This window comes from Salmo salar, chromosome ssa13 (assembly GCF_905237065.1).
Source record: "Salmo salar chromosome ssa13, Ssal_v3.1, whole genome shotgun sequence".
NCBI classification, from domain to species: Eukaryota; Metazoa; Chordata; class Actinopteri; order Salmoniformes; family Salmonidae; genus Salmo; species Salmo salar.
This window is the reverse complement of record NC_059454.1, coordinates 83,670,032-83,694,406: the sequence shown is the minus strand read 5'-3', so window position 1 is coordinate 83,694,406 and position 24,375 is coordinate 83,670,032. Positions and strand designations below refer to the sequence as shown.

The 24,375-nt window shown below is 41.7% G+C and overlaps 1 protein-coding gene across 4 annotated transcripts in view; it reads left to right on the top strand.

The window, feature by feature from the left end:
- LOC106567846 (THO complex subunit 2) overlaps window positions 1-24,375 on the top strand; it is a 72,800-nt gene that overhangs the window by 6,692 nt on the left and 41,733 nt on the right. For all 4 annotated transcript variants that reach the window (XR_006758365.1, XR_006758364.1, XM_014137650.2 and 1 more), the window contains exons 6-15: window positions 2,913-3,034; window positions 3,533-3,666; window positions 4,004-4,164; window positions 5,598-5,690; window positions 7,141-7,290; window positions 9,086-9,258; window positions 9,537-9,732; window positions 9,851-9,892; window positions 18,855-18,985; window positions 19,252-19,353. Coding sequence is in view for 2 of the 4 variants with exons in the window: in XM_014137650.2 (XP_013993125.1) it covers window positions 2,913-3,034; window positions 3,533-3,666; window positions 4,004-4,164; window positions 5,598-5,690; window positions 7,141-7,290; window positions 9,086-9,258; window positions 9,537-9,732; window positions 9,851-9,892; window positions 18,855-18,985; window positions 19,252-19,353 (1,304 nt within the window). In the remaining 2 variants the exon portion in view is untranslated. The remainder of the gene's footprint in view (window positions 1-2,912; window positions 3,035-3,532; window positions 3,667-4,003; window positions 4,165-5,597; window positions 5,691-7,140; window positions 7,291-9,085; window positions 9,259-9,536; window positions 9,733-9,850; window positions 9,893-18,854; window positions 18,986-19,251; window positions 19,354-24,375) is intronic.

The window sequence follows — 24,375 nt, the reverse complement described above, 5'->3', positions numbered from 1 at the left end:
AGGCGACATGTCCATAAAGCTAGGGGAAGCTTTCCCTAATGTAAATGTAATTAAATTGCCCAAATTATATAGGCTTATTAGCTTACGCCTGTCTATACAGAAATAAATAAAATCATTCAAAATGGGCAGCTACACCAGAAAGAATGATTTGGCCGCAGAGGATCGTTAGCTTGTTTTATATAACTTTTTTTCTTCTTAGCTTAATTGAGCGAACAGTAAGTAGCCTATTTTATTGGCACCAGTGGAGAACATCAGCCATATCCCTGGTGAGTGAACATATTCACTATCTTTATCATTGGATCAGTAACACTTTTGGTTGTTTTTGGACAATTTCCTCCTCTAGGTTAGATAGATGTCATATTGTATTTGTGTCTCACCTTTTTTTTGTAGGCCTTTTTATATGGATCAGACAACATTGTTTTTATTGATCTGTCAGGTGTCAGCAGAGTAGGCTACCTAATCATTTGTCGTAATAAGATTCTGCTAAAACAGTGAATTCAGAAAGTATTCTGATCCCTGGACTTTTTCCAAATTTTGTTACGTTACAGCCTTACTCTAAAATGTTTTATAGTTTTTTTTATCCACATCAATCTACACACTACCCCATAATGAACAAGCAAAAAACGGTTTTTAGATTTTTTTTTGTGTGCAAATTTATAATATAAAAAATCATATTTACTTAAGTTACTTTACTTTACTTTACTCAGTACTTTGTTGAAGCACATTTTGGCAGTGATTACAGCCTCCAGTCTTGGGTATGACACTACAAGCTTGGCACAACTTTGTGTGGACTTTTTGTTTTCCTATTCTTCCCTGCAGATCCTCTCAAGCTGTGTCAGGTTGTATGGGGAGCATCGCTGCACAGCTATTTTCAGGTCTCTCCAAAGATGTTAGATTAGGTTAAAGTCGGGGCTCTGCCCAAACCGGTGAAGGTCAGAGACTTGTCCCGAAGCCACTCCTGCGTTGTTTTGGCTGTGTGCTTAGGGACATTGTTCAGTTGGAAGGTGAACCTTCGCCCTAGTCTGAGGTCCTGAGAGCTCTGGAGCAGGTCTTCATCAAGGATCTCTACTTTTATCCGTTCATCTTTCCCTCTGTCTTGACTGGTCTCCCAGTCCCTGCAACTGAAAAACATCCCCACAGCATGATGCTGCCACCCCACCATGCTTCACCTTATGGATAGTGCCAGATGTGACGCTTCAGGCCAAAGAGCTCTATCTTGGCTTCATTAGACCAGAGAATCTTGTTTCTCATGGTCTGAGAGTCCTTTAGGTGCCAAGCGGGCTGCCTTTTACTGAGGAGTGGCTTCCATCTGGCCACTACCATAAAGGCCTGATTGGCAGAGTGCTGCAGAGATGGTTGTCTTTCTGGAAGTTTCTTCCATCTCCACAGAGGAACTCTGGAGCTCAGTAAGAGTGACCATCGGGTTCTTGGCCACCTCCCTGACCAAGGCCCTTCTTCCCCGATTGCTCAGTTTGGCCGAGGGGCCAGCTCTAGGAAGACTCTTGGTGGTTCCAAACTTCTTCCATTTAAGAATGAGGGAGTCAACTGTGTTCTTGGGGACCTTCAATGTTGCAGACAATTTTTGGTACCCTTCCCCAGATCTGTGCCTCGACACAATCCTGTCTCTGAGCTCTACGGACAATTCCTTTGACATCATGGCTTGGTTTTTGCTCTGACATGCACTGTCAACTGTTGGACCTTTTTTATATAGACAGGTGTGTGCCTTTCCAAATCATGTCCAATCAATTGAATTTACCACAGGTGGACTCCAATCAAGTTGTAGAAACATCTAAAGGATGATCAATGGAAACGGGATGTACCTGAGCTCAATTTTGAGTCTCATAGCAAAGGGTCAGAATATTTATGCAAATAGGGTATTTCTGTAATTTTTTTACACATTTGCAAAAATGTGTAAACCTGTTTTCGCCTTGTCATTATGGGGTATTGTGTGTAGATAGAATAAGGCTGTAATGTAACAAAATGTGGATAAGGGAAGGGGTCTGAATACTTTCCGAATTAATATAAAGTGTAGTAGAATTGCATGAAATGTGTTTATAAAAGGCCAACAAGACATGTATCTGATAGGCCTACTCTACACCCCTTCGCGCTGCATTGAAATATTTTTTTTGCCAACAGTGATGGAGTTAGTGTTAATTAGAATGGAGCCATTATTTAAGCTATCACATTAGGAATAGTAGGCTAACTTACATAAGTCTGCAAATGCGAGGATGCATGGAATGCTTTATTATAAATGTTTATTGTGAAAATTAGCTTCCCCAAAGTTGAAACCCACATGCCCTCTATGTTAAAAGGTAATGCATGTTAAAAGTGTTATGGCATATCTTTACTAGGCCTTGGCCCACTGAGATCATATGAAATGAATAGGGATTCTGTATGTAATTCTATGATTACACCTAGGCTATACAAAAAATCAATTTGTGTGTGCGCTTTGGTGTCCTGTACTGGTAAGAAATTAAATCTACTTTCACCCCTGTTCATAACCATATAAGATCTATTTACTAATCTTTATACAGCCCCTCCAGGATTTCACAAGGAGTTTTTGTTATTATTGCTGTCAAAAATGCTTGATTTTGCTGTGGCAATTCTGGCATTTTGCATGGCAATGTGCAGTGATTGTTGTCCAATTTGTTGCTAAAATGCGCTGAGGAAAAAGGTTTGACGCGTGGCTCGGTAAATGTGCGCTTATTGGTTTAAATTGTGAGCCCTGTTTTTGTACTGTGTTATGGGTCAGTTTGTGATAATATTGCATTAGACTGTTTTATGTTGGAATAGTGCAGTGATTGGTCAAATTTGCAAGCCCTTGCACAATATGCTGGGAATGTTTGTGACCGCAGAATCCTGGAGGGACTGTTTATATAACACTTGTTTGTTTTGTCCTGCCCTCTCTTCAGTTCTTTGTGCCAGATGCCATCCTGAAGGAGAGACTGGACCCAGAGACCCTGGAGTCCCTGGGACTCATAAAGCAAGCTCATCAGTTCAACCAAAAAATCGTAAAAATCAAGACCAAACTATTGTAAGTGGAGCAGTGACTCATTTTCATGTCATTTTTTATTTATTTTTATTTTTATCATGTAATGGTCGGTGTGAAAAGGGCAACAATGTAATAAATTGAATGATCTGACCAAGTAGCCAGAACTAGAGTAAGCTACTGTTATTCCCAGGTCAGGGCTGAATGTGCTGTTAACCCAAAGTTACATCTCCAACCCTGGGCTATCCACCTCGCAGCCTGTGGCTGTAGCATTTGATATGTGACCATTTACCCTATAGGATGTGAGCTCTGCCATGAATGCCAAATGTAATGTCAGCACAGAATGTAGAGAAATTACATCATTTTACCTTGCTGCAAAACATGGTTATTCAGGCTGTATAGGGTTCTATTACCCTATAATACACTAGAAACACAAATGATCATTTCACTTGCATTCACGCTTGGGCCTAAAGTTTGAAGTTGTTTATCTAATAGTGAGTGGTTGGCCTCCTACATATTGTTTTGCACTCTGTCCCCTTACAGTTACAAGCAGCAGAAATTCAACTTGCTGAGGGAAGAGAATGAGGGCTATGCCAAGCTGATCACTGAGCTGGGCCAAGACCTCTCAGGCAACATCACCAGCCACATCGTCCTAGAGAGCATCAAGTCCCTAATAGGTATGAAACCCCTAGTCTTTTTCATCACGTTCTCCACCGCCAAGAAGCAGCGGGTCCTTGTTGCACTCTTAGTCTCGCTGCTTTTTCGGTGACGGGTATGTATAATTTCTGTGACCAACCAAGAAAGTAATGGAAATTATAAGTTTGGCAGAAGTGCTTTTTACAGTTTTTAAATTGAGGATTGAATTGTTGTATGGGACCTTACTATTTTTATTTATTTTTAAAGACGACTCTCCATTTAAGACTCCCAAATGGGGGTTACATTACACATTGCCTTATTTTGTACCCAAGTTACTCAATGTCATCTGTACACCCTTACCCCCTCTCCACCCTGCAGGATGCTTCAACCTGGACCCCAACCGCGTTCTGGACATCATCCTGGAGGTGTACGAGTGTCGCTCTGACCAAGACGAGTTCTTCCTGCCCCTCATCAAGTCCTACATGTGTGAACCCCTCACCCTCTGCCACATCCTGGGCTTCAAGTTCAAGTTCAACCAGGTGAGAGAGCAGACTCCCCACTGTGACTGTCTGCACTCTACAGCCTGTCTAAAACTGGCCGGATATAAACTGTACAAATAGGTGTTTGTGAGGAGCTACCTGTCCAAGAAGCAGAGAAATCCTTAACCAAATTAAATAAAAATACTTCAAGGTCTTATTGATGAGAACATAAGTCTTGCCCACATTCTCCATTGACCTGCAAGAATGAGGGGGAAAATGGTGCAGTCAGACCTGATGTGAATATTAATGCTGCCAGTAGGGATGTTAACGGTTAACTACAAAAAGCCTGTCATAATTTAGTGGAAATAAATTGGCTTGTGTATTTCCGTTACTTGTCATGTATCTTATCACATGTGCACAGAATACAGAGCCTAGTTTGAAGAGTGGAATGGCCTATCACCTGTCAGACAGCGCGAGAACAGCTCCTCAAAAAGTTGGTACTGGAGTGAAACGTGCTTTTATAAGCCCAGTCAGTAAGCAACAAATAACAATTCTAAATGCAATCGTGTGCCAATTCTTTTGTAGGCCAAGATTTAAAAATAGTTATTTTTAATTTCTTAACTCGTAATTAAAGCGTTCCTCCGATTCGATGTGCGTAGAATTTAGTCAACGGTAGGCAGGTTATAAGCATGTCACCCACCAATTTACAATGTAAGCTTTGGTGGTTGTTATACCTTGCTTCAAAGTAGCCTAGCCAAAATCCAACCATAGAAAAGTGGAGACAATTGTTCCATAAAGACTCATGCCATTAACCAGCAATTATCTCCTGTTCTATTGGTTTTCATATCAACTTTGTCCAGAATCCAGAGACAGAATCTTAGTCATATTAGCAACCTGTCCTAGTTGTTGCTATTAGATTCCCCTCTAAGTTTCTAGCTGAGATTTTCATCTCTGTCACATGTGACAGACCGCCTTGTGAGGTAGTGACCCCCCCCTGAAACGGGTCACATATGTAACCGCTCGCATTAGATGCTCTGTTTTAGAATAGTGTTTTCCCATGAATTGCATTTTGGCAAATGTTTGAAAACAGCTTTTTTTTTATTAGCTGCTACATTACAGCAGTTGCATCCTCAATAATATGCTATAGCCTTTTGACTATAAGACAATAGGCTTGCTATTGTTGCATGTTTTCATGAAGCTCTTAGGAAACATGTCCATTCCTTGTATGTATACATATTATTTTCTGTTGGTCGTGTCATTTTACTGTTTTGGGATAAAAAAATAAAAAAAAACGGTTAATGAGGGCCGGTTAGTCAGAAGCAAAATTGACCGACGTGCATCCCTAGCTGCCAGTCACTGAAATATACACTTTAGCTTCAAGTTGGGGATCAAAAGACAGAGTGAATTTCTCTGATTTGTACTAGACCCCACCCCCCCCATATCCATTAGCTGTTCCTCAGTATGTATTGAGTGTTCCTTGACTGTCCTCCCAGGAGCCCAATGAGGAGACCCCCACGTCACTCTACCACATCGCTGCCGCCCTCTTGCATCACAACCTTATAGAGCTGGAGGACATCTATGTGCACGTAAGCATCTCAACTCACACCTACAGAGCATTGTCTCACATAATACAGTTCATTCTCAACTTCTTCCACGTTTTGTTGTTAGAGCTTAAATTAAAAAAGAAATCCCTGGCCTACACAGTACTCCATAATGTCAAAGTGGAATTGTTTTTTGAAATCTTTACAAATTAATTAAACATGAAAATCTGAATTGTCTTGAGTCAAATTACAAGTATCTATGAGGTCCCTCATTCGAGCAGTGGATTTCAAACACCGATTCAACCACAAAGACCAGGGAGGTTTTTCAATGCCTTGCAAAGAAGGGCACCTATTAGTAGATTGCTAATAAAAAGAAGAGAGTGAATTTCCCTTTGAGCATGGTGAAGTTATTAATTAGTCTTTGGATGCTGTATCAATATACTGAGTTATACAAGATACAGTCATAAGGCTAATGGTGACTTTAAAACAGAGTTTAATGGCTGTGATAGGAGATAACTGAGGATGGATCAACAACGTTGTAGTTAATCCACAATACTAAATATTCCAAAACATGCATCCTGTTTGCAACAAGGCATTAAAGTAAAACTGCGAAGAAATGATGTCCCTAATACAAAGTGTTATGTTTGGAGCAACACATCGCACATCACTGAGTATCACTCGTCAACCTTTCAAGCATGGTGGTGGCTGCATCATGTTATGGGTATGCTTGTCATCGACAAGGACTAGGGAGTTTTTTTATGATTAAAAAGAAACAAAATAGAGCTAAGCGCAGGCAAGGTCCTAGATGAAAACCTGGTTGTCTGCTTTCCAACAGTCACTGGGAGACGTTAACCTTTAAGCAGGACAATAATTTAAAACACAAGGCCAAATATACACGAGTTGCATACCAAAAAGACAGTGCATGTTCCTGAGGGGCCTATTTACTGTTTTGACTTAGATCGGCTTGGAAATCTTGGGCAAGACTTGAAAATGGCTGTCTAGCGATGATCAACAACCAATTTGACAGAGCTTGATGAATTAAAAAATAATAATGTGCACAAATATTGTACAGTCCAGGCGTGCAAAGCTCTTACACTTACCCAGAAAGACTCACAGCTGTAATCACTGCCATTGACTCGGGATTGAATAGTTATCTAATCAATGTATATTCATTTTTTTCTATAAATGTTTCACTAGTGTTAGAATTCTTCTTCGCCTTGACATATTTTGTCTAGATCGTTGACAAAAAACTGATAATTAAACCCATTTTAATCCCACTTTGTAACTCAACAAAATGTGGAAAAAGTAAAGGTGTAAATACTTTCTAAAGGCATAATTGTATAATTATGTTTAATTCTATATCAAAGATTTTACTAACATTGGTTGTCTTCAGTGCATGCCAGATTGTGCAACATGTGATCCAACAGAGAAGTCTAAATGCCTGGTGCTATAAAATGTTACCTGATGTATGACTGAGCCTGCGTTGCCCTCCCAGCTGATGCCACTGGATGCCAGCATTGTAGAGGAGCACAAGAGAGAAATCACAGAGGCCAAGCAGATTGCCCGCAAGCTCACCATGGTGGTGGTGCCCTCCGAGAAGACTGAGGACAAGGAGAGGGAGAAAGAGGAGGAGAAGAACGACAAGGTAAAGTAATCTCATGTTACACTCGCACACATTTCTACTATTTGAAATACATGTCTCCACATTTGGGTAACTGTTCCACACTAAAGCACAAGTCTACTTCCACTAAGTGTCATTCTTTAATTGCCATGATGAAGCCCAGTCTTTATAAGGCTGCCTCTGTGTGCTGCTGAAGGAAAGGGAAAAGGCTTTATTGTTGTGTGTTAACGAGGTGTCACTCAGTGTCTGTCTGAGGCAGGGCTGTGCATACCACCACCGACAGACAGACAGACAGACAGACAGACAGACAGACAGACAGACAGACAGACAGACAGACAGTGATTGATGGGCCAGAAGGAGGTCTGTTAGTTGAGGCTGCAGCAGCCCCCCCCTCCCACGTTAAAAGAAACGAAGAGCAACACTGAAGGCTTTTGTGAGCCATGTTTCTAAAATAAATTCGGCCTCCAGCCCAAGATCTAGATTGTCAGATTGCATCTGTCATCTGAGTGCCCACGTCATGCTAATGCTAAATTTAGCAAATAACGGTTTCAATAGTTTTCCAGTGGCTTGCACAAAAAAAATCTATTTCAATATTCCAGAACATGCAGCCTGTTTGCAATAAAGAACTAAAGTAAAACTGCAAAGAAATGAACTCTGTCCTGATGTGTAATGTTTGGTGCAAATCCAACACAATACATCACTGAGTACCACTCTTTTAAACAGGGTGGTGGCTGCATCATGTTATGGGTATGCTTATGACTAGGGATTAATGATAAAAATAAATAAAGCTAAGTACAGGCAAAATCCTAGAGGAGAACCTGGTTCCGTCTGCTTTCCAACACACTGGGAGACAAATTCACAAACATCTTTCAACATTAAGCTCACAGTTTGACGTAAGTGCTTTTAGTTTTTTATAAAATAGCCTGGCCCAAAAAATTTGTGACATTGGATGAGCAGAATATCAGTTCGTCCTCTAGCTAGTTAACTCAGCCTCTCCCTGACAACACTGCCTTGTTACTATGCTGTGTCACAGTTGGTTGTGTCAGTCACACACATGAATTAAGTGCAGCATCAGGTACGTCGACAGATTTCTACAGTTCCTTGTTCCCATCCAGTGCTGCTGGAGAAAATTACGACTCATATGGCCCCCTGGGTGGCGCAGTGGTCTAAGGCACTGCATCACAGTGCTAGCTGTGCCACCAGAGATTCTGGGTTCGAGCCCAGGCTCTGTCGCAGCCGGCCGCGACCGCGAGGCCCATGGGGCGGCGCACAATTGGCCCAGCGTTGTCCGGGTTAGGGAGGGTTTGGCCGGCAGGGATATCCTTGTCTCATCGCGCACTAGCGACTCCTGTGGCGGGCTGGGCGCAGTGCACGCTGACCAGGTCGCCAGGTGTACGGTGTTTCCTCTGACACATTGGTGCGGCTGGCTTTCGGGTTGGATGTGCATTGTGTCAAGAAGCAGTGCGGTTGTGTTTTGGAGGACGCATGGCTCTCGACCTTCGCCTCTTCCGAGTCTGTACGGGAGTTGCAGCGATGAGACAAGACAGTAACCACGAAATTGGGGAGGAAAAGGGGGTAAAAATAAATAAAATATTTACGACTCATGATTTACTCACTAGGCTTTGTGTTTGAAAATCATCCGTAACCTCTTTTAATGGGCCTGCTTTGTACTTTGTCAGATCCCTCCGCTATTACTTCTAGTCATAAACCTAAGGATGTAGGAAGAGCTACTCTCAGACTAACTTCTGCTGCTGCTCCAATTGCCCTGAGCTTCACTCAAGCTCACCCACACACTCCACATCTCCCCCTCTACCCTCAGGCTCCTGATAACCAGAAGCTGGGTCTGTTGGAAGCGCTGCTGAGGATCGGAGACTGGCACCATGCCCAAAGCATTATGGACCAGATGCCCGCCTTCTACGCCACCTCTCACAAGGCCGTTGCTCTGGCGCTGTGCCAGCTGCTGCATCTGACTGTGGAGCCACTGTACCGCAGGTGCCTGCCTGCTCCCCTGGATTCACTTTGTGCTCTTTACATATTAGTGGAAGAAATGTACACATTCACCTAAATACAACACGACATGTCAGTGTCCATACATACACAGCCAGCCAAAATAATACAAACTCTGATACCCGCCTTTCATTTAATTGTAGGCACACACACACACACAACAACAGTCGCATGCAGAACCACCTAGTGTTAACACTAGAGCAGTGGAGGCTTTATGTTGCTGTTTGTAGTATGCCCTGTCTCACCTGTGTTTCCCTTTGCAGAGCCGGGGTCCCCAAAGGGGCCAAGGGATGTTTGATGAGGCCCCTGAGGAACAAGCGGGCCCCCAGGCCTGCCGAGAGCTTTGAGGACCTGCGCAGGGACGTGTTCAGCATGCTCTGCTACCTGGGGCCGCACCTCTCCCATGACCCCATCCTTTTTGCCAAGATAGTACGCCTGGGCAAGGGCTTTATGAAAGAGGTACAGGCCCTAAAGTCAATTGATGCTTTATTGATCACCAAAGGAAAATGTATTGGCATACCCTCCTACCCTGGCTTCATCGCACTAATGGTCCTCGTGTTCTCTTTTGTTCCTCCAGTACCAAAGTGAGGGTAGAAATGACAACGTCAAGGACAAAATGGTGAGTTGTCAAAGTAGTGTCTTGAACAGTTTTGTTGTATTAATCAGCAAGAGGAATGCACAGAGAATAAATTCAGGTGTACAGGTGTAGACTTTACCATGGAATGCTTGCTTTCAAGCCCTTCCCAACGATGCAGAGTTAAAAATATATTAAATAAATAAATGGTAGCACAAGGAATAAAATACACAACAATGGAGCTATATGCAATGAGTACCAGATCATTGTGTAGGATTACGAGGTATTTAAGGTGTTAGGTTCTGAACAAACTCAAACGGACGACTGGAAAAGCGCAAAGTATATTCACCCACTGGGTCATACCGCTGCAAAGACAAGGTATGATTACACAAGCACATATATTTATAACCTCCTCATAGGTGGGGTCAACTCCTTACACATCTAGACAGCCAATACATCTCTGTTGCTAGGCAGGAACTTATTTGTTTCCTCTCACTGGCGTAGTCATGGCCCTGCCTGATGCTAGAACCTTTGTGGAAGTTTGTGTGTGCGATTTGATTGTTGTGGTGGGCCCCTCTGGCCCCTCACCCAGAGGTTTCATCTCACTTCATCTGTTGACTTGACCTCAAGCCGAATTCCTCGCTCCTCCCTAGTTCCACAGCTGGCCTGCCTTATCAGAGATGAACTATTTCCCTTCGCCTCCCTCTTTAGAAACATGAAACAGAATATGAACTTTCTGGACTTCCCATTATCTCACTCAGGGACTTGCTGTATGAGAAGTTACTATCTACCCTTCATTGACCCCAACATATACATTCCTTATACATGTAAAGTAATCAATAAGTTAGTGTGGTAACATGAATAACTATATTTCAGGCTAGAATCCAACAAAGGTAAATATGTACATGAAGGAAGTAGGGTTCTTCCCGACCCACAAAAAATATTGGCCAACCGAGAGTGGTCTGATCTTTCTACTAATCGATAGAAATTAAGACGTGTGTTTTTCCTTATATAGACTTAACCTATGTTTTGAATAAAATCAACAATATGTAGCCCACTGAGCTTGTATGATGCTTTAACCACTGCGACGCACACAAATTACTAAAGACTGAGCCAGAGATCAATATAGCCTAACCAGAAGAGGGAACCCTTTTCCAGAGCCCTCCACCCCCTCCTCCCGCTGCTGCTGGCCTTAGTTATACTCCTGAAGTTGCCGGTAAAAGGCTACACCAGCGGTCCGCAACCTTTTCCATTTGGAGTGCCAAGTTATCGTAACTTCTCTACTGATCTGCGTACCAGTTATGCTTTTCATATGCACATTTTCGTGGAACAGTTTCATTTCATTTATAATAATGTATCTCAAAATCTGTCGTGATTAATCAATTCTAAATTAAAATTATACAAATCTAAAAGTAACTTTTATTGCCATTACCAAAATGCAAAAATAGCCTACTTAAAGCTAACAAATAAAAACATTGCAGCCCGCAGGTAGAAAATATCCTTTAAATCACATTGGCTACTATTGCCTGTCTGCAAGGAAGTTGAAACATTGTATCAACTATTAACTTGGGCCCTCTGTTTCCCATGCCAGTGAGCTCTGGACAGATCGACAAAATGGTAGGCTATTTGCGCAAGGGATAAGAAGTCAGAAAATAGGCCTACCTGATATACGTTTATCCCCCCCCTTTCATGCCGTGTGGTTATCGAATGGGAGAGAACTGGAAAGATTTTTTACATAGGCTATGTTGAGGAACTATTTTCTTTCTCAATGGCTGTAATAACAGACTTTGTTAATTGCTGTTTGAGTTGAAGAAAATAATATTTGAGAAACGCCACAGTGATGGTGAGTTAAGACAATAAGAAATGGTATCAGATCCCCAAATTGGCACATTTTATAGGCCTACATTTTTCACGCAGGCCAGGTAGCCTACTTCTATGTGTAATCAGGTGCGTGTCCTTACTCAAGGTTGACAGTAGCGCTCCAAACAAGTGTAGCCTAGGTTGTGTGCTCTGCAAACAATGTGTCCACTCCTACAATGACAACAGTAAGACTGTAGTTACATGTATACATACATGCATACTAGAGGTCGACCGATTTAATCGGAATGGCCGATTTTAATTAGGGCCGTTTTCATAACAATCGGTAATTGGTATTTTTGGCCGCCGAATAATATTATATATATATATATTTTTTTTTACCCTTTATTTAACTAGGCAAGTCAGTTAAGAACACATTCTTATTTTCAATGACGGCCTAGGAACGGTGGGTTAACTGCCTTGTTCAGGGGCAGAACGACAGGTTTTTACCTTGTCAGCTTGGGGATGCAACCTTACGTTAACTAGCCCAACGCTCTAACCACCTGCTTTACGTTGCCAAGGTAAGTTGCTAGCTAGCATTAAACTTATCTTATAAAAAAACAATCAATCAATTATAAACACTAGTTAACTACACATGGTTGATGATATTACTAGTTTATCTAGCCTGTCCTGCTTTGCATATAATCGATGTGGTGCGCATTCGCGAAAAAGGACTGTCTTTGCTCCGACGTGTACCTAACCATAAACATCAATGTCTTTCTTAAAATCAATACACAGGTATATATTTTTAAACCTGCATATTTAGTTAATATTGCCTGCTAACATGAATTTCTTTTAACTAGGGAAAATGTGTCACTTCTCTTGCAAACAGAGTCAGGGCATATGCAGCAGTTTGGGCCGCCTGGCTTGTTGCGAACTGTGAAGAGTATTTCTTCCTAACAAAGACAGCAGACTTCGCCAAACGGGCATGATTAAAAAAAAGCACAATAGTTGCACGACTATACCTAACCATAAACATCAATGCCTTTCTTAAAATCAATACACAGAACTATATATTTTTAAACCTGCATATTTAGCTAAAAGAAATCCAGGTTAGCAGGCAATATTAACCAGGTGAAATTGTGTCAGTTCTCTTGCGTTCGTTGCACGCAGAATCAGGGTATACAGAATCTGGCTCGTTGCGAACTAATTTGCCAGAATTTTACAGAACTATGAAATAACATTGTAGGTTGTGCGATGTAACAGGAATATTTAGACTTATGGATGCCACCCGTTAGATAAAATACGGAACGGTTCCGTATGTCACTGAAAGAATGTTTTCAAGATGATAGGTCATTAATATGGTCAAATCCGGAAACTAAGGTTTATTATATTATAGTTAAGTCTATGATTTGATATTTGATAGAGCAGTCTGACTGAGCGGTGGTAGGCAGCAGCAGGCTCGTAATAGTCAAAGGTATATGGTTTAGAGAGAAATAGTCGACGCATCATAATTCCTGTAATAACTTGCGGCTGAACTTGAAAGGGGTTCCTTCGTTATTTTACCGTTCATGTCTTCCATAGAGAATGTCTTCATCTACTTCAAATAAGGTCTGTGTTTTGTGCTTAACCGACTCGGCGTTTTGATACCCGTGTAAATCTCACTAGGTAACGTTTGTCAACATATTTTCATAAATCCACTCTACAAAAAAATGTATCTTCACTTATATTGATCAGAGTTATATCCTATGGATATCTACACAGTTATAAAATTGTCAAGGTGGTGTAAGCCTAAACCAAACACAGACCTTATTTTAAGTTAATCTAAAAATATCCTATGGAATAAATGTAGGAACCGCTTTTCAGATTTTGCTAGAAGGTGTCAAGGTAGTCAATTCTTACCATGCCCATTATTAAAATAGGATTTCCTGCATATAGAAATTAGTTTGTTTTTTCAGCATTCATCACAGGTAACTTAAACTCTATTTTTATTATTCAAACAGTTGAATATTTGTCTCCTAAGCAGACTCTTCAGTATCGTTGTCACTTCAGAGCGGTGTATGTATGTATGTATGTATGTGTGTGTGTGTGTGTGTGTGTGTGTGTGTGTGTGTGTGTGTATATGTATATGTATATGTGTGCAAAAATAAATCATTCATAATAATAATCGGCCGATTAATCTGTATCGGCTTTATGGGTCCTCCAAGCACCGGTATCGGCCTTTTGGGCCCGCCAATAATCCGTATCGGCGTTGAAAAATCATAATCGGTCGACCTCTAATACATACATACCGTGAGCGGGAAAAAGTATTTGATCCCCTGCTGATTTTGTACATTTGCCCACTGCCAAATAAATGATCAGTCAAAAGTTTTAATGGTAGGTTTATTTGAACAGTGAGACAGAATAACGACAAACAAATCCAGAAAAACGCATGTCAAAAATGTTATAAAATGATTTGCATTTTTATGAGGGAAATAAGTGTGTGTGTGTGTGTGTGTGTGTGTGTGTGTGTGTGTGTGCGCGCGCGCGCACACAGTTGAAGTCGGAAGTTTACATACACCTTAGCCAAATGCATTTAAACTCAGTTTTTCACAATTCCTGACATTTTAATCCTAGTAAAAATACCCTGTCTTGGGTCAGTTAGGAATAATAGTAGAGAGAATGATTTATTTAAGCTTTTATTTTCATCACTTTCATCACATTCCCAGTGGGTCAGAAGTTTACATACACTCAATTAGTATTTGGTAGCATTGACTTTTAAATTGTTTAACTTGTGTCAAATGTTTCGGGTAGCCTTCCACAAGCTTCCCACAATAAGTTGGGGAATTTTGGCCCATTCCTCCTGACAGAGCTGCTGTAACTGAGTCAGGTTTGTAGGCCTCCTTTGCTCGCACTTTTACAGTTCTGCCCACAAATGTTCTATAGGATTGAGGTCAGGGCTTTGTGATAGCCACTCCAATACCTTGACTTTGTTGTCCTTAAGCCGTTTTGCCACAACTTTGGAAGTATGCTTGGGGTCATGGTCTATTTTGTAAGACCCATTCGCAACCAAGCTTTAACTTCCTGACTGATGTCTTGAGATGTTGCTTCAATGTAACTACATAATTTTCTTTCCTCATGATGCCATCTATTTTGTTAAGTGCACCAGACCCTCCTGCAGTAAAGCACCCCCACAACATGATGCTGCCACCCCCGTGCTTCACAGTTGGGATGGTGTTCTTCGGCTTGCAAGCCTCCCCCTTTTTCCTCCAAACATAGCGATGGTCATTATGGCCAAACAGTTCTGTTTTTGTTTCATCAGACCAGAGGGCATTTCTCCAAAAAGTATGATCTTTGTCCCCATGTGCAGTTGCAAACCGTATGGCTTTTTTATGGCGGTTTTGGAGCAGTGGCTTTTTCCTTGCTGAGCGGCCTTTCAGGATATGTCGATATTGGACTCGTTTTACTGTGGATATAGATACTTTTGTACCTGTTTCCTCCAGCATCTTCACAAGGTCCTTTGCTGTTGTTCTGGGATTGATTTGCACTTTTCGCACCAAAGTACGTTCATCTCTAGGAGACAACGTGTCTCCTTCCTGAGCGGTATGACGGCTACGTGGTCCCATGGTGTTTATGCTTGCGTACTATTGTTTGTACAGGTGAACGTGGTACCTTCAGGCGTTTGTAAAATGCTCCCAAGGATGACTTGTGGAGGTCTACAATTTATTTTATGAGGTCTCGGCTGATTTCTTTTGATTTTCCCATGATGTCAAGCAAAGAGACACTGAGTTTGAAGGTAGGCCTTGAAATACATCTACAGATACACCTCCAATTGACTCAAATGATGTCAATTAGCCTATCAGAAGCTTCTAAATCCATTACATCATTTTCTGGATTTTCCAATCTGTTTAAATGCACAGTCATCTTAGTGTATGTAAACTTCTGACCCACTGGAATTGTGATACAGTGAAGTATAAGTGAAATAATCTGTATGTAAACAATTGTTGGAAAAATGACTAGCACAAAGTAGATGTTAAACTATAGTTTTGGCAAGTCGGTTAGGACAAGAAATTTGTGGAGTGGTTGAAAAATGAGTTTTAATGACTCCAACGTAAGTGTATGTAAACTTCCGACTTCAACTATATATATATATATATATATAGCTCAAAACAATAAAGGCAACACTAAAATAACACATCCTAGATCTGAATGAATGAAATAATCTTATTAATTACTTTTTTCTTTACATAGTTGAATGTGCTGACAACAAAAATCACACAAAAATAATCAATGGAAATCCAATTTATCAACCCATGGAGGTCTGGATTTGGAGTCACACTCAAAATTAAAGTGGAAAACCACACTACAGGCTGATCCAACTTTGATGTAATGTCCTTAAAACAAGTCAAAATGAGGCTCAGTAGTGTGTGTGGCCTCCACGTGCCTGTATGACCTCCCTACAACGCCTGGGCATGCTCCTGATGAGGTGGCAGATGGTCTCCTGAGGGATCTCCTCCCAGACCTGGACTAAAGCATCCGCCAACTCCTGGACAGTCTGTGGTGCAACGTGTCGTTGGTGGATGGAGCGAGACATGATGTCCCAGATGTGCTCAATTGGATTCAGGTCTGGGGAACGGGCGGGCCAGTCCATAGCATCAATGCCTTCCTCTTGCAGGAACTGCTGACACACTCCAGCCACATGAGGTCTAGCATTGTCTTGCATCAGGAGGAACCCAGGGCCAACCGCACCAGCATATGGTCTCACAAGGGGTCTGAGGATCTCATCTCGGTACCTAATGGCAGTCAGGCTACCTCTGGCGAGCACATGGAGGGCTGTGCGGCCCCCCAAAGAAATGCCACCCCACACCATGACTGAACCACCGCCAAACCGGTCATGTTGGAGGATGTTGCAGGCAGCAGAGCGTTCTCCACGGCGTCTCCAGACTGTCACGTCTGTCACATGTGCTCAGTGTGAACCTGCTTTCATCTGTGAAGAGCACAGAGCGCCAGTGGCGAATTTGCCAATCTTGGTGTTCTCTGGCAAATGCCAAACGTCCTGCACGGTGTTGGGCTGTAAGCACAACCCCCACCTGTGGACGTCGGGCCCTCATACCACCCTCATGGAGTCTGTTTCTGACCGTTTGAGCAGACACATGCACATTTGTGGCCTGCTGGAGGTCATTTTGCAGGGCTCTGGCAGTGCTCCTCCTGCTCCTCCTTGCACAAAGGCGGAGGTAGCGGTCCTGCTGCTGGGTTGTTGCCCTCCTACGGCCTCCTCCACGTCTCCTGATGTACTGGCCTGTCTCCTGGTAGCGCCTCCATGCTCTGGACACTACGCTAACAGACACAGCAAACCTTCTTGCCACAGCTCGCATTGATGTGCCATCCTGGATGAGCTGCACTACCTGAGCCACTTGTGTGGGTTGTAGACTCCGTCTCATGCTACCACTAGAGTGAAAGCACCGCCAGCATTCAAAAGTGACCAAAACATCAGCCAGGAAGCATAGGAACTGAGAAGTTGTCTGTGGTTACCACCTGCAGAACCACTCCTTTATTGGGGGTGTCTTGATAATTGCCTATAATTTCCACCTGTTGTCTATTCCATTTGCACAACAGCATGTGAAATTTATTGTCAATCAGTGTTGCTTCCTAAGTGGACAGTTTGATTTCACAGAAGTGTGATTGACTTGGAGTTACATTGTGTTGTTTAAGTGTTCCCTTTATTTCTTTGAGCAATATATATATATATATATATATATATATATATATATATATATATATATATATATATATATATATATATTATTTTTTTTTTTAAATTTAAATTACTGTAAGAGAAATTACCGTAACCAGACAAACATTGTAGATGAGAAATTATGGGAATTAACGATAGGCTGCAGGGATGGTGTGCGATTAGTCCACTCAGATAGGCGTGAATCAGACAGGTCTCGTGTGACATACATTTTTTTATTTGATATTTGCCACTGCTCGACTAAAGAAAATCTGTCGACCAACAGCCTATTAAACAAACAATCATCCAGTCGACTAAATGTGGTCAGCCCGAGAAGGAAGGCAGGATAAAGTGACTAGGAATCAGGATTAGGGATGCACATTTCGGCTAGGCTACTTTGAAGCAAGGTAAGACAATCTTCATTATTTGAAGTGAAGTAAAACATTCAGGTATTCAGCAATTATACTACCTCAATCTCACTTTGTTAAGTGGTTGGTGAAGCGCTGATGGCCTGCCTACCTTTTTTTGACTATAGTTTATGCACTCGATTGTTGAATGGGAGACACGCTTTAATTACGAGTTGAGATTGAGCAATAAAAATAGTAGCTCTTTATTCGGTAATGCGATTGCATTTAGAATTGTTATTTGTTGCTTACTGACTTGGTTTATAAAAGCACATGTTTCACTGCAGTAACAGATTTGAGGAATTGTTCTTGCACTGTCTGACAGGTGATAGGCCACTCGCACCTCAAACTAGGCTCTGTATTTTATGTGCGTGTGATAAAAAAGATGCATGACGAGTAACAAATACACACGAGACAATTTAATTCCACTAAATTATGCAAATGAATCTATAGATTGATAATCATGACCGGTCAAATGTATTTTCAGCAGCTAACCGATTTCACGCTTAACCGTTAACATCCCTAATCAGGATAGATGATGATGAGTAAAATAAAGAACAGCTTAGCAGCTTTGTGTGAGAGCGTGCGCGTGTTTGTAGTGGATGTGTGTGGGTTTTGTGTGAGTGTGCACAGAGCAGTGCAAGATCGGGTCAGTCCAGGTAACCATTTCACAAAACATTTATCAGTCTTATGGCTATTTAGCAGTCTTATGGCTTGAAGGTAGAAGCTGTCTCGGAGCCTGTTGATCCAAGCGCCGATGCTCCAGTACCGTTTGCCAGACGTGGCTTGGGTTGCTGGAGTCTTGGGCAATTATTTGGGGCATCCTCTGACACCACCTGATATAGAGGTCCTGGATGGCACTGAGCTTGGTCTCCGTGATATACTGAGCTGTCTGCACCACTCTCTGTAGAGCTTTGCGGTCGAGTGCGGTGCATTTTCCATTACAAGCTGTGACGCAGCCAGTCAAGATTCTCTCTGGTGCAGTTGTATTTTTTGCCTCCTGAGGGGAGAGGCGATCTTTGACCATATAATTGTGTAAGTATTCACTCACTGTGGTCTGTACTCTGGTGGTTGATGTGCTCCTGTTCCCTCCTAGGACACATTGCTAAGTTGTTTCCTGAGCATTGCAGACCAGGTGCTGCTGCCCTCGCTCTCTCTCATGGAGTGTAACGCCTGCATGTCAGAGGAGCTCTGGGGCCTCTTCAAACTCTTCCCCTACCAGCACAGGTGAGACACACACACACACACACACACACACACACACACACAAAGTCATAGTGGTGTCCTTTTCGATTCGAACTGACATGTTTGGCCATCCATTTTGAATCCATCCAATGGAGATGGCAAACAAGTTTATACAACTTGTTCTATTCTCCGACCCTGTTGTGTTCTGTTGGTATTTCAAGGTCCTAATTCCAGGCTGGTCCTGGTGTATGTATTATTAAATATGTCACTGTTAACCCACCCACCTGTGTACTACCTGTGGTCATCAGGTACCGGCTATACGGCCAGTGGAAGAATGAGACTTACACAAGCCACCCACTTCTGGTCAAGGTCAAAGCTCAGACTGTGGACAGAGCCAAATACATCATGAAGTAAGTCACGTTGCCTCGCAGACCTGGAATTTCTTGATTTTAGGGGCAAGGCCATTTGCCTGTCAAGAGGTGCCCAATCTGACAGGGCACGAAGGCCATCAACCAAAATTGTCAATTTAAATTGATTTGAAAACCAAAAAACAGTAGCTCTTCTGTTAAGAAAACAACACGATTAGCCTACATGTCAAAGTGTAGGTGATAGACTATGCGTATTTGCTACAGCCTCTAGATGCTGACATGAGGTTGGCACCGGAAAATGTAACCTTTCTTTAATGAGACTTTTAATTATACAGTGCATTTGGAAAGTATTAAGACCCTTTGACTTTTTCCATGTTTTGTTACGTTAGTCTTATTCTAAAATTGATTAAACCTACACACAATTCCCCATAATGACAAAGCAAAAACAGTTTAAAAAAATAAATCATTTTTGCTAATTTATTAAAAAAACAAATGACATTTGTCTCACCACCTGGATTCGGTCTTATGTAGCAAAATGTGAAATGGTATTTTTTTACGTTGGATAAAAGTAGACTCAGAGCTACAAAATGGTATATCATACACTGTGTTTGAGGAACAATGGGAAAGTAATTCTGCTTTGAAAGTTGATTAACTTGTAAACTCACTTTGAGAAAATCGCCTTTGAATGAGTTGGTATCTTGTGAAGAGCTCTTTGTCTACACCCATTCAGCATCATTCACAGTTTCTTAAGCTTTAGCCCCACCCATCTTGTTTCGCTCTCAGAGCGCACACTTGACGCTCTGACGATGATTTGTTTACCTCTGGATAACATGAAAACAGCCTAACCAGCTCTGCTGGTAACAATTTCATTACGCTTTTTTGCAGACGTTTACTGACACCAGCCACGTACACACATCGCATAATGTTAGCTAACGGGCCAGCCAGCTAATGTTAGCTAGTTAAACAACAATGAACAAAGTGCCAACAATGCCTAACATTCAGCTCGAACTAGAAAAGCAAACAGCTCTGGGAAACGAAAGAATAACGTCCACTAGGGAGCCAGCCAGCTAACGTTAGCTAGCTAGTTAACAGTACACTTTAGCTTAAGACATAGCTAGCTAGCTAACAGTACACTTTCGCTTGAAATGAAACCACTTTCTAGCAAAATTAGAAACATGTAATATCTGAAAATGTAGCTAGATCTTACCTGTATACATCATCATGCATGATGGATGCTTCTCCCTGTCAGGAATGCCATACCACGGTTGCTCTTAGTTTGAAGATGTAATCCGGAGACGTGTGTTTTCTCCATTTCTTTAGCTATCATACTCTAATTCCACTGATTTCAAAACTTGATCCTCCAGAAAGTGGAGAGCAACACTTATGCAGCTCCACTACACGATCATTTTTTAGTCCCAATAGTCAAAGGTATATGAAATACAAATCGTATAGAGAGAAATAGTCCTATAATTCCTATAATAACTACAACCTAAAACTTCTTACCTGGGAATATTGAAGACTCATGTTAAAAGGAACCACCAGCTTTCATATGTTCCCATGTTCTGAGCAAGGCACTTAAACGTTAGCTTTCTTACATGGCACATATTGCACTTTTACTTTCTTCTCCAACACTTTGTTTTTGCATTATTTAAACCAAATTGAACATGTTTCATTATTTATTTGAGGCTAAATTGATTTTATTTATGTATTATATTAAGTTAAAATAAGTGTTCATTCAGTATTGTTGTAATTGACATTATTACACACACAAAAAAATATAGGCCGATTAATCGGTATCGGCTTTTTTGGCCCTCCAATAATCGGTATCGGCGTTAAAAAATAATAATCATAATCGGTCGACCTCTAGCTGTCATGACTTGAATTTGATATTCATCTGAAGACTTATCTAATTAACTGTTTAATTGTTACGCGATTTAAATTAATCGAACCACTCATTAGAATCTGCGAGCGGTTCTTTTAAGGAGTTACCATCTCCCGAATTATACTCTAAAAGGTCTTTACCAATGTCATCTATAAAGAGTCAACTTATTAATCATAACCTCGTATCATATCATTCAGTACTACTCAAATTAGGTTATTTATTTACTAGCTAATTAAATGGGAACACAGGATAAACATACACACACTGCACCAGTAATACGCCGAAAACAGGTCCCTAGCGAAAGACGGCAACATGGATGCTTGTTAAAGAAGCCTTGGAGAGAGAGGGACAGAGACACTTAACATTGCCACATTCAGAAACTACTCTCACCTACAATAACCATGTACATTGAACATGAACCACCGCCTGCTTTGAGCAAGAAATCATGAATGTATTTACGTGAAATGCCTGGGTTCGCCGGGAACTCTCAGTGAACAGGGCAGCCTTGGAAAGGGTGTTGGGCCTTTTCGCGGCACGCTTGTAAGGCTTTGATTGTCCGAAATGGTTCCAACAAGTCTTCTACTGTTGTCCTTCTTCTTAGTTCTCTGGTATCCGGTGACTTGTCGTGTAGTCCTGAACAGAACTACAGAGTTGTCCTTCCATTCGCTCTTGAAGATACTACTTTGAAGGTAGGCTAGCCAGCCTTATCAGTGGTTCCCCAGTGGGGTGATGAGAATAGCGTAATATGATGGTTTGAGTAGAGTAACAGGATGGTCCTCCTTCAATTCGAAGGTACTTTACTTAGAACAGCTAATCAGCTCTACCAGTGATTGTCCGGGAGGTGATTTTATCAAACCATTTTAAACGTGTAGCTGCTGCTTCATGCCTTTTCTGGTTAAATGTGTTTTTTTTCCCCCCTTTACCTATCATTTATACCTTTTGCTCCAAAGGGGCTGTTCCGGCAGGCTGGCACGCACCCTGACCTCACTCCAGGGCGGTGATTACTCACTGTGCAAAGTTATAAAAAACAATTATCTCTTCTAAAATCACATCCCTCTCAAGAAAAACACTCATTTTTCATATTACATGCACAACCCATAGTGTGGAAACTTCAGCTATGTTGTGTGTGTACTCCCCAAGTTACAGTATTTCCTTTTATAAAATGTTTAATGACATTAGTGTTCTATAGATCGCCTCCACCATACCCCACGTTCTACGTTCAAAATAGTGTTCCTGTATTCACTTTTGAAGGTGTTACTTTCAGCGGGAAAATATCTGAGACAAAGCACACAACTTTTAGTGAATTTGGAGAGCTCCAGCCTGGATCTTCTCCCTTGATTTACCACAGGACGCGGGTGTCAATCCCCACTAGTTATTTCCTCCCCCCCATGGGTGAAAGGGGGTCTGATTGAAGTTATTCGTTGCAAATCTGATCTGACCTATTTGGATTTCGCAGTCAGTCATGACACTGCATAATGAAACAATCCCTTGTAAGCTAGTGTTTTGAGGGTGGACTGACTTATTTAATAGACTGGTTTTACTCAAAACAACTTTCCATCAAAGCTGGGTGAGAGCGTGAGCATGGCTCATGTCATGCAGGTGCCTATACCGGACAGTTTTATAATCTGTAGCTGATTAGTATGCTGTTGCATCAAAAATGTATTTTACCATCTGCAATGTTTGAATTTCCAACTTTTTTTACTGAACAAGTAATTACGTTATTACCACCAACCAGCAGTCTAAAAGTGGGAGCATTGAGACACCGTGTATAGCTTTTGTGCAATGTTAGGCATAACATGAGAAAATTATGACCAAATGGACCTACCAATAAACATTTATCGATTAGTTAATGCGTAGTTAACATGCCCTGGCACCACAGAAAGCCTATAATCGATTTGATAGGCATGCAGCCGCATAGACATGCTGCAATTTCAGCCACATTGACCGCGATCGTTAGTCTATACTTTGAGTGGCTGTCTGGCTTACTCATTCGATTTTATTTTAGGGAGGGGTGCCCGATCTCTGTCCTTGCGGGGGGGCTCCAGAGAAACTGCATCACGCCAGTGGTGATGGGCATTGGCTAATAAGAATTGAGAGAGCCATGTGAGTGAGAGGTGCTTTGTACCATGGTGATTGGCAGCTGAGCGTAGGGAATTCTAATTATTATATTCAGCCCAGGGGCATTGCGCCCACACACATTGGAGGCCTGTTGCTACGCCTCCCCAACGTATCGCCTTACCAGTTAGATATAGTGCCCGTTGTTTTATCCATCGTGTGGTTGTGGCACTTAGTCACATTTTATACACCCACTACTCGTATTTTCCTTTTTATAGACTTTTCAGGCATCTAACAGAATTCAATCATCCAACCCTTGCCCCTTGGGTACACTGTAGCAGCATCTCTATAGAAATGCACCCCCAAAGCCAGTCAGTGGTTTACATACATTTCTCTAGGAGATAAACTCAAGGTTACTGTGTCCATTGAATTCTTTATGGATATCAGTGGTTGGTATGGAAACATGTAGAAAAAAAGACGTGGGTGCTGAGAAGCACTAACATGCAGCCCTGGTTACCATAGTAATTATTTTGGTTGGCACAGATCTAGGAATGTTCTGCAACTTTCATGGCTTTATTTGATACAAGTGCTAACATCTACTAATGGCATGCGCACCCAATGGGCCAGGAATATTTCATTTATCCAGCTCTCAACAAAATGCTCACTCGCACTGCCATAAAGACACACACACACACACACACACACACACACACACACACACACACAGACAATAGCAGACGTGGGCTGGTGTGGGTGCCTACTTTGGAAAGGGCCTCAGGCTTGTTTTATTTCTGAACCACTGGGCTTTGTGGGGTCAGCGCTGAAGTACAGCCTCACTACTGCACATGATACACAAAGACTGCATGTTTTCTAGATTCACAATGTCTTACTTCTATAATAGTTGGTGCCAAAAAAATATATATTTTAGCACAGTGAAAATGCTGCACACAATTATCTCATAAGAGGAACTGTCTTCATTCTATGTAGAATGATCAGCACATGATCAGCACTGGCTGTATAACGTTTACAGTGTATTTTAATTGGGCTTGATTATGTTAATAATGGGGCCATCCAGGATTTGAAACACAAGGTCACCCAGTCACATGTTTTGATCAACAGCTGAGAGA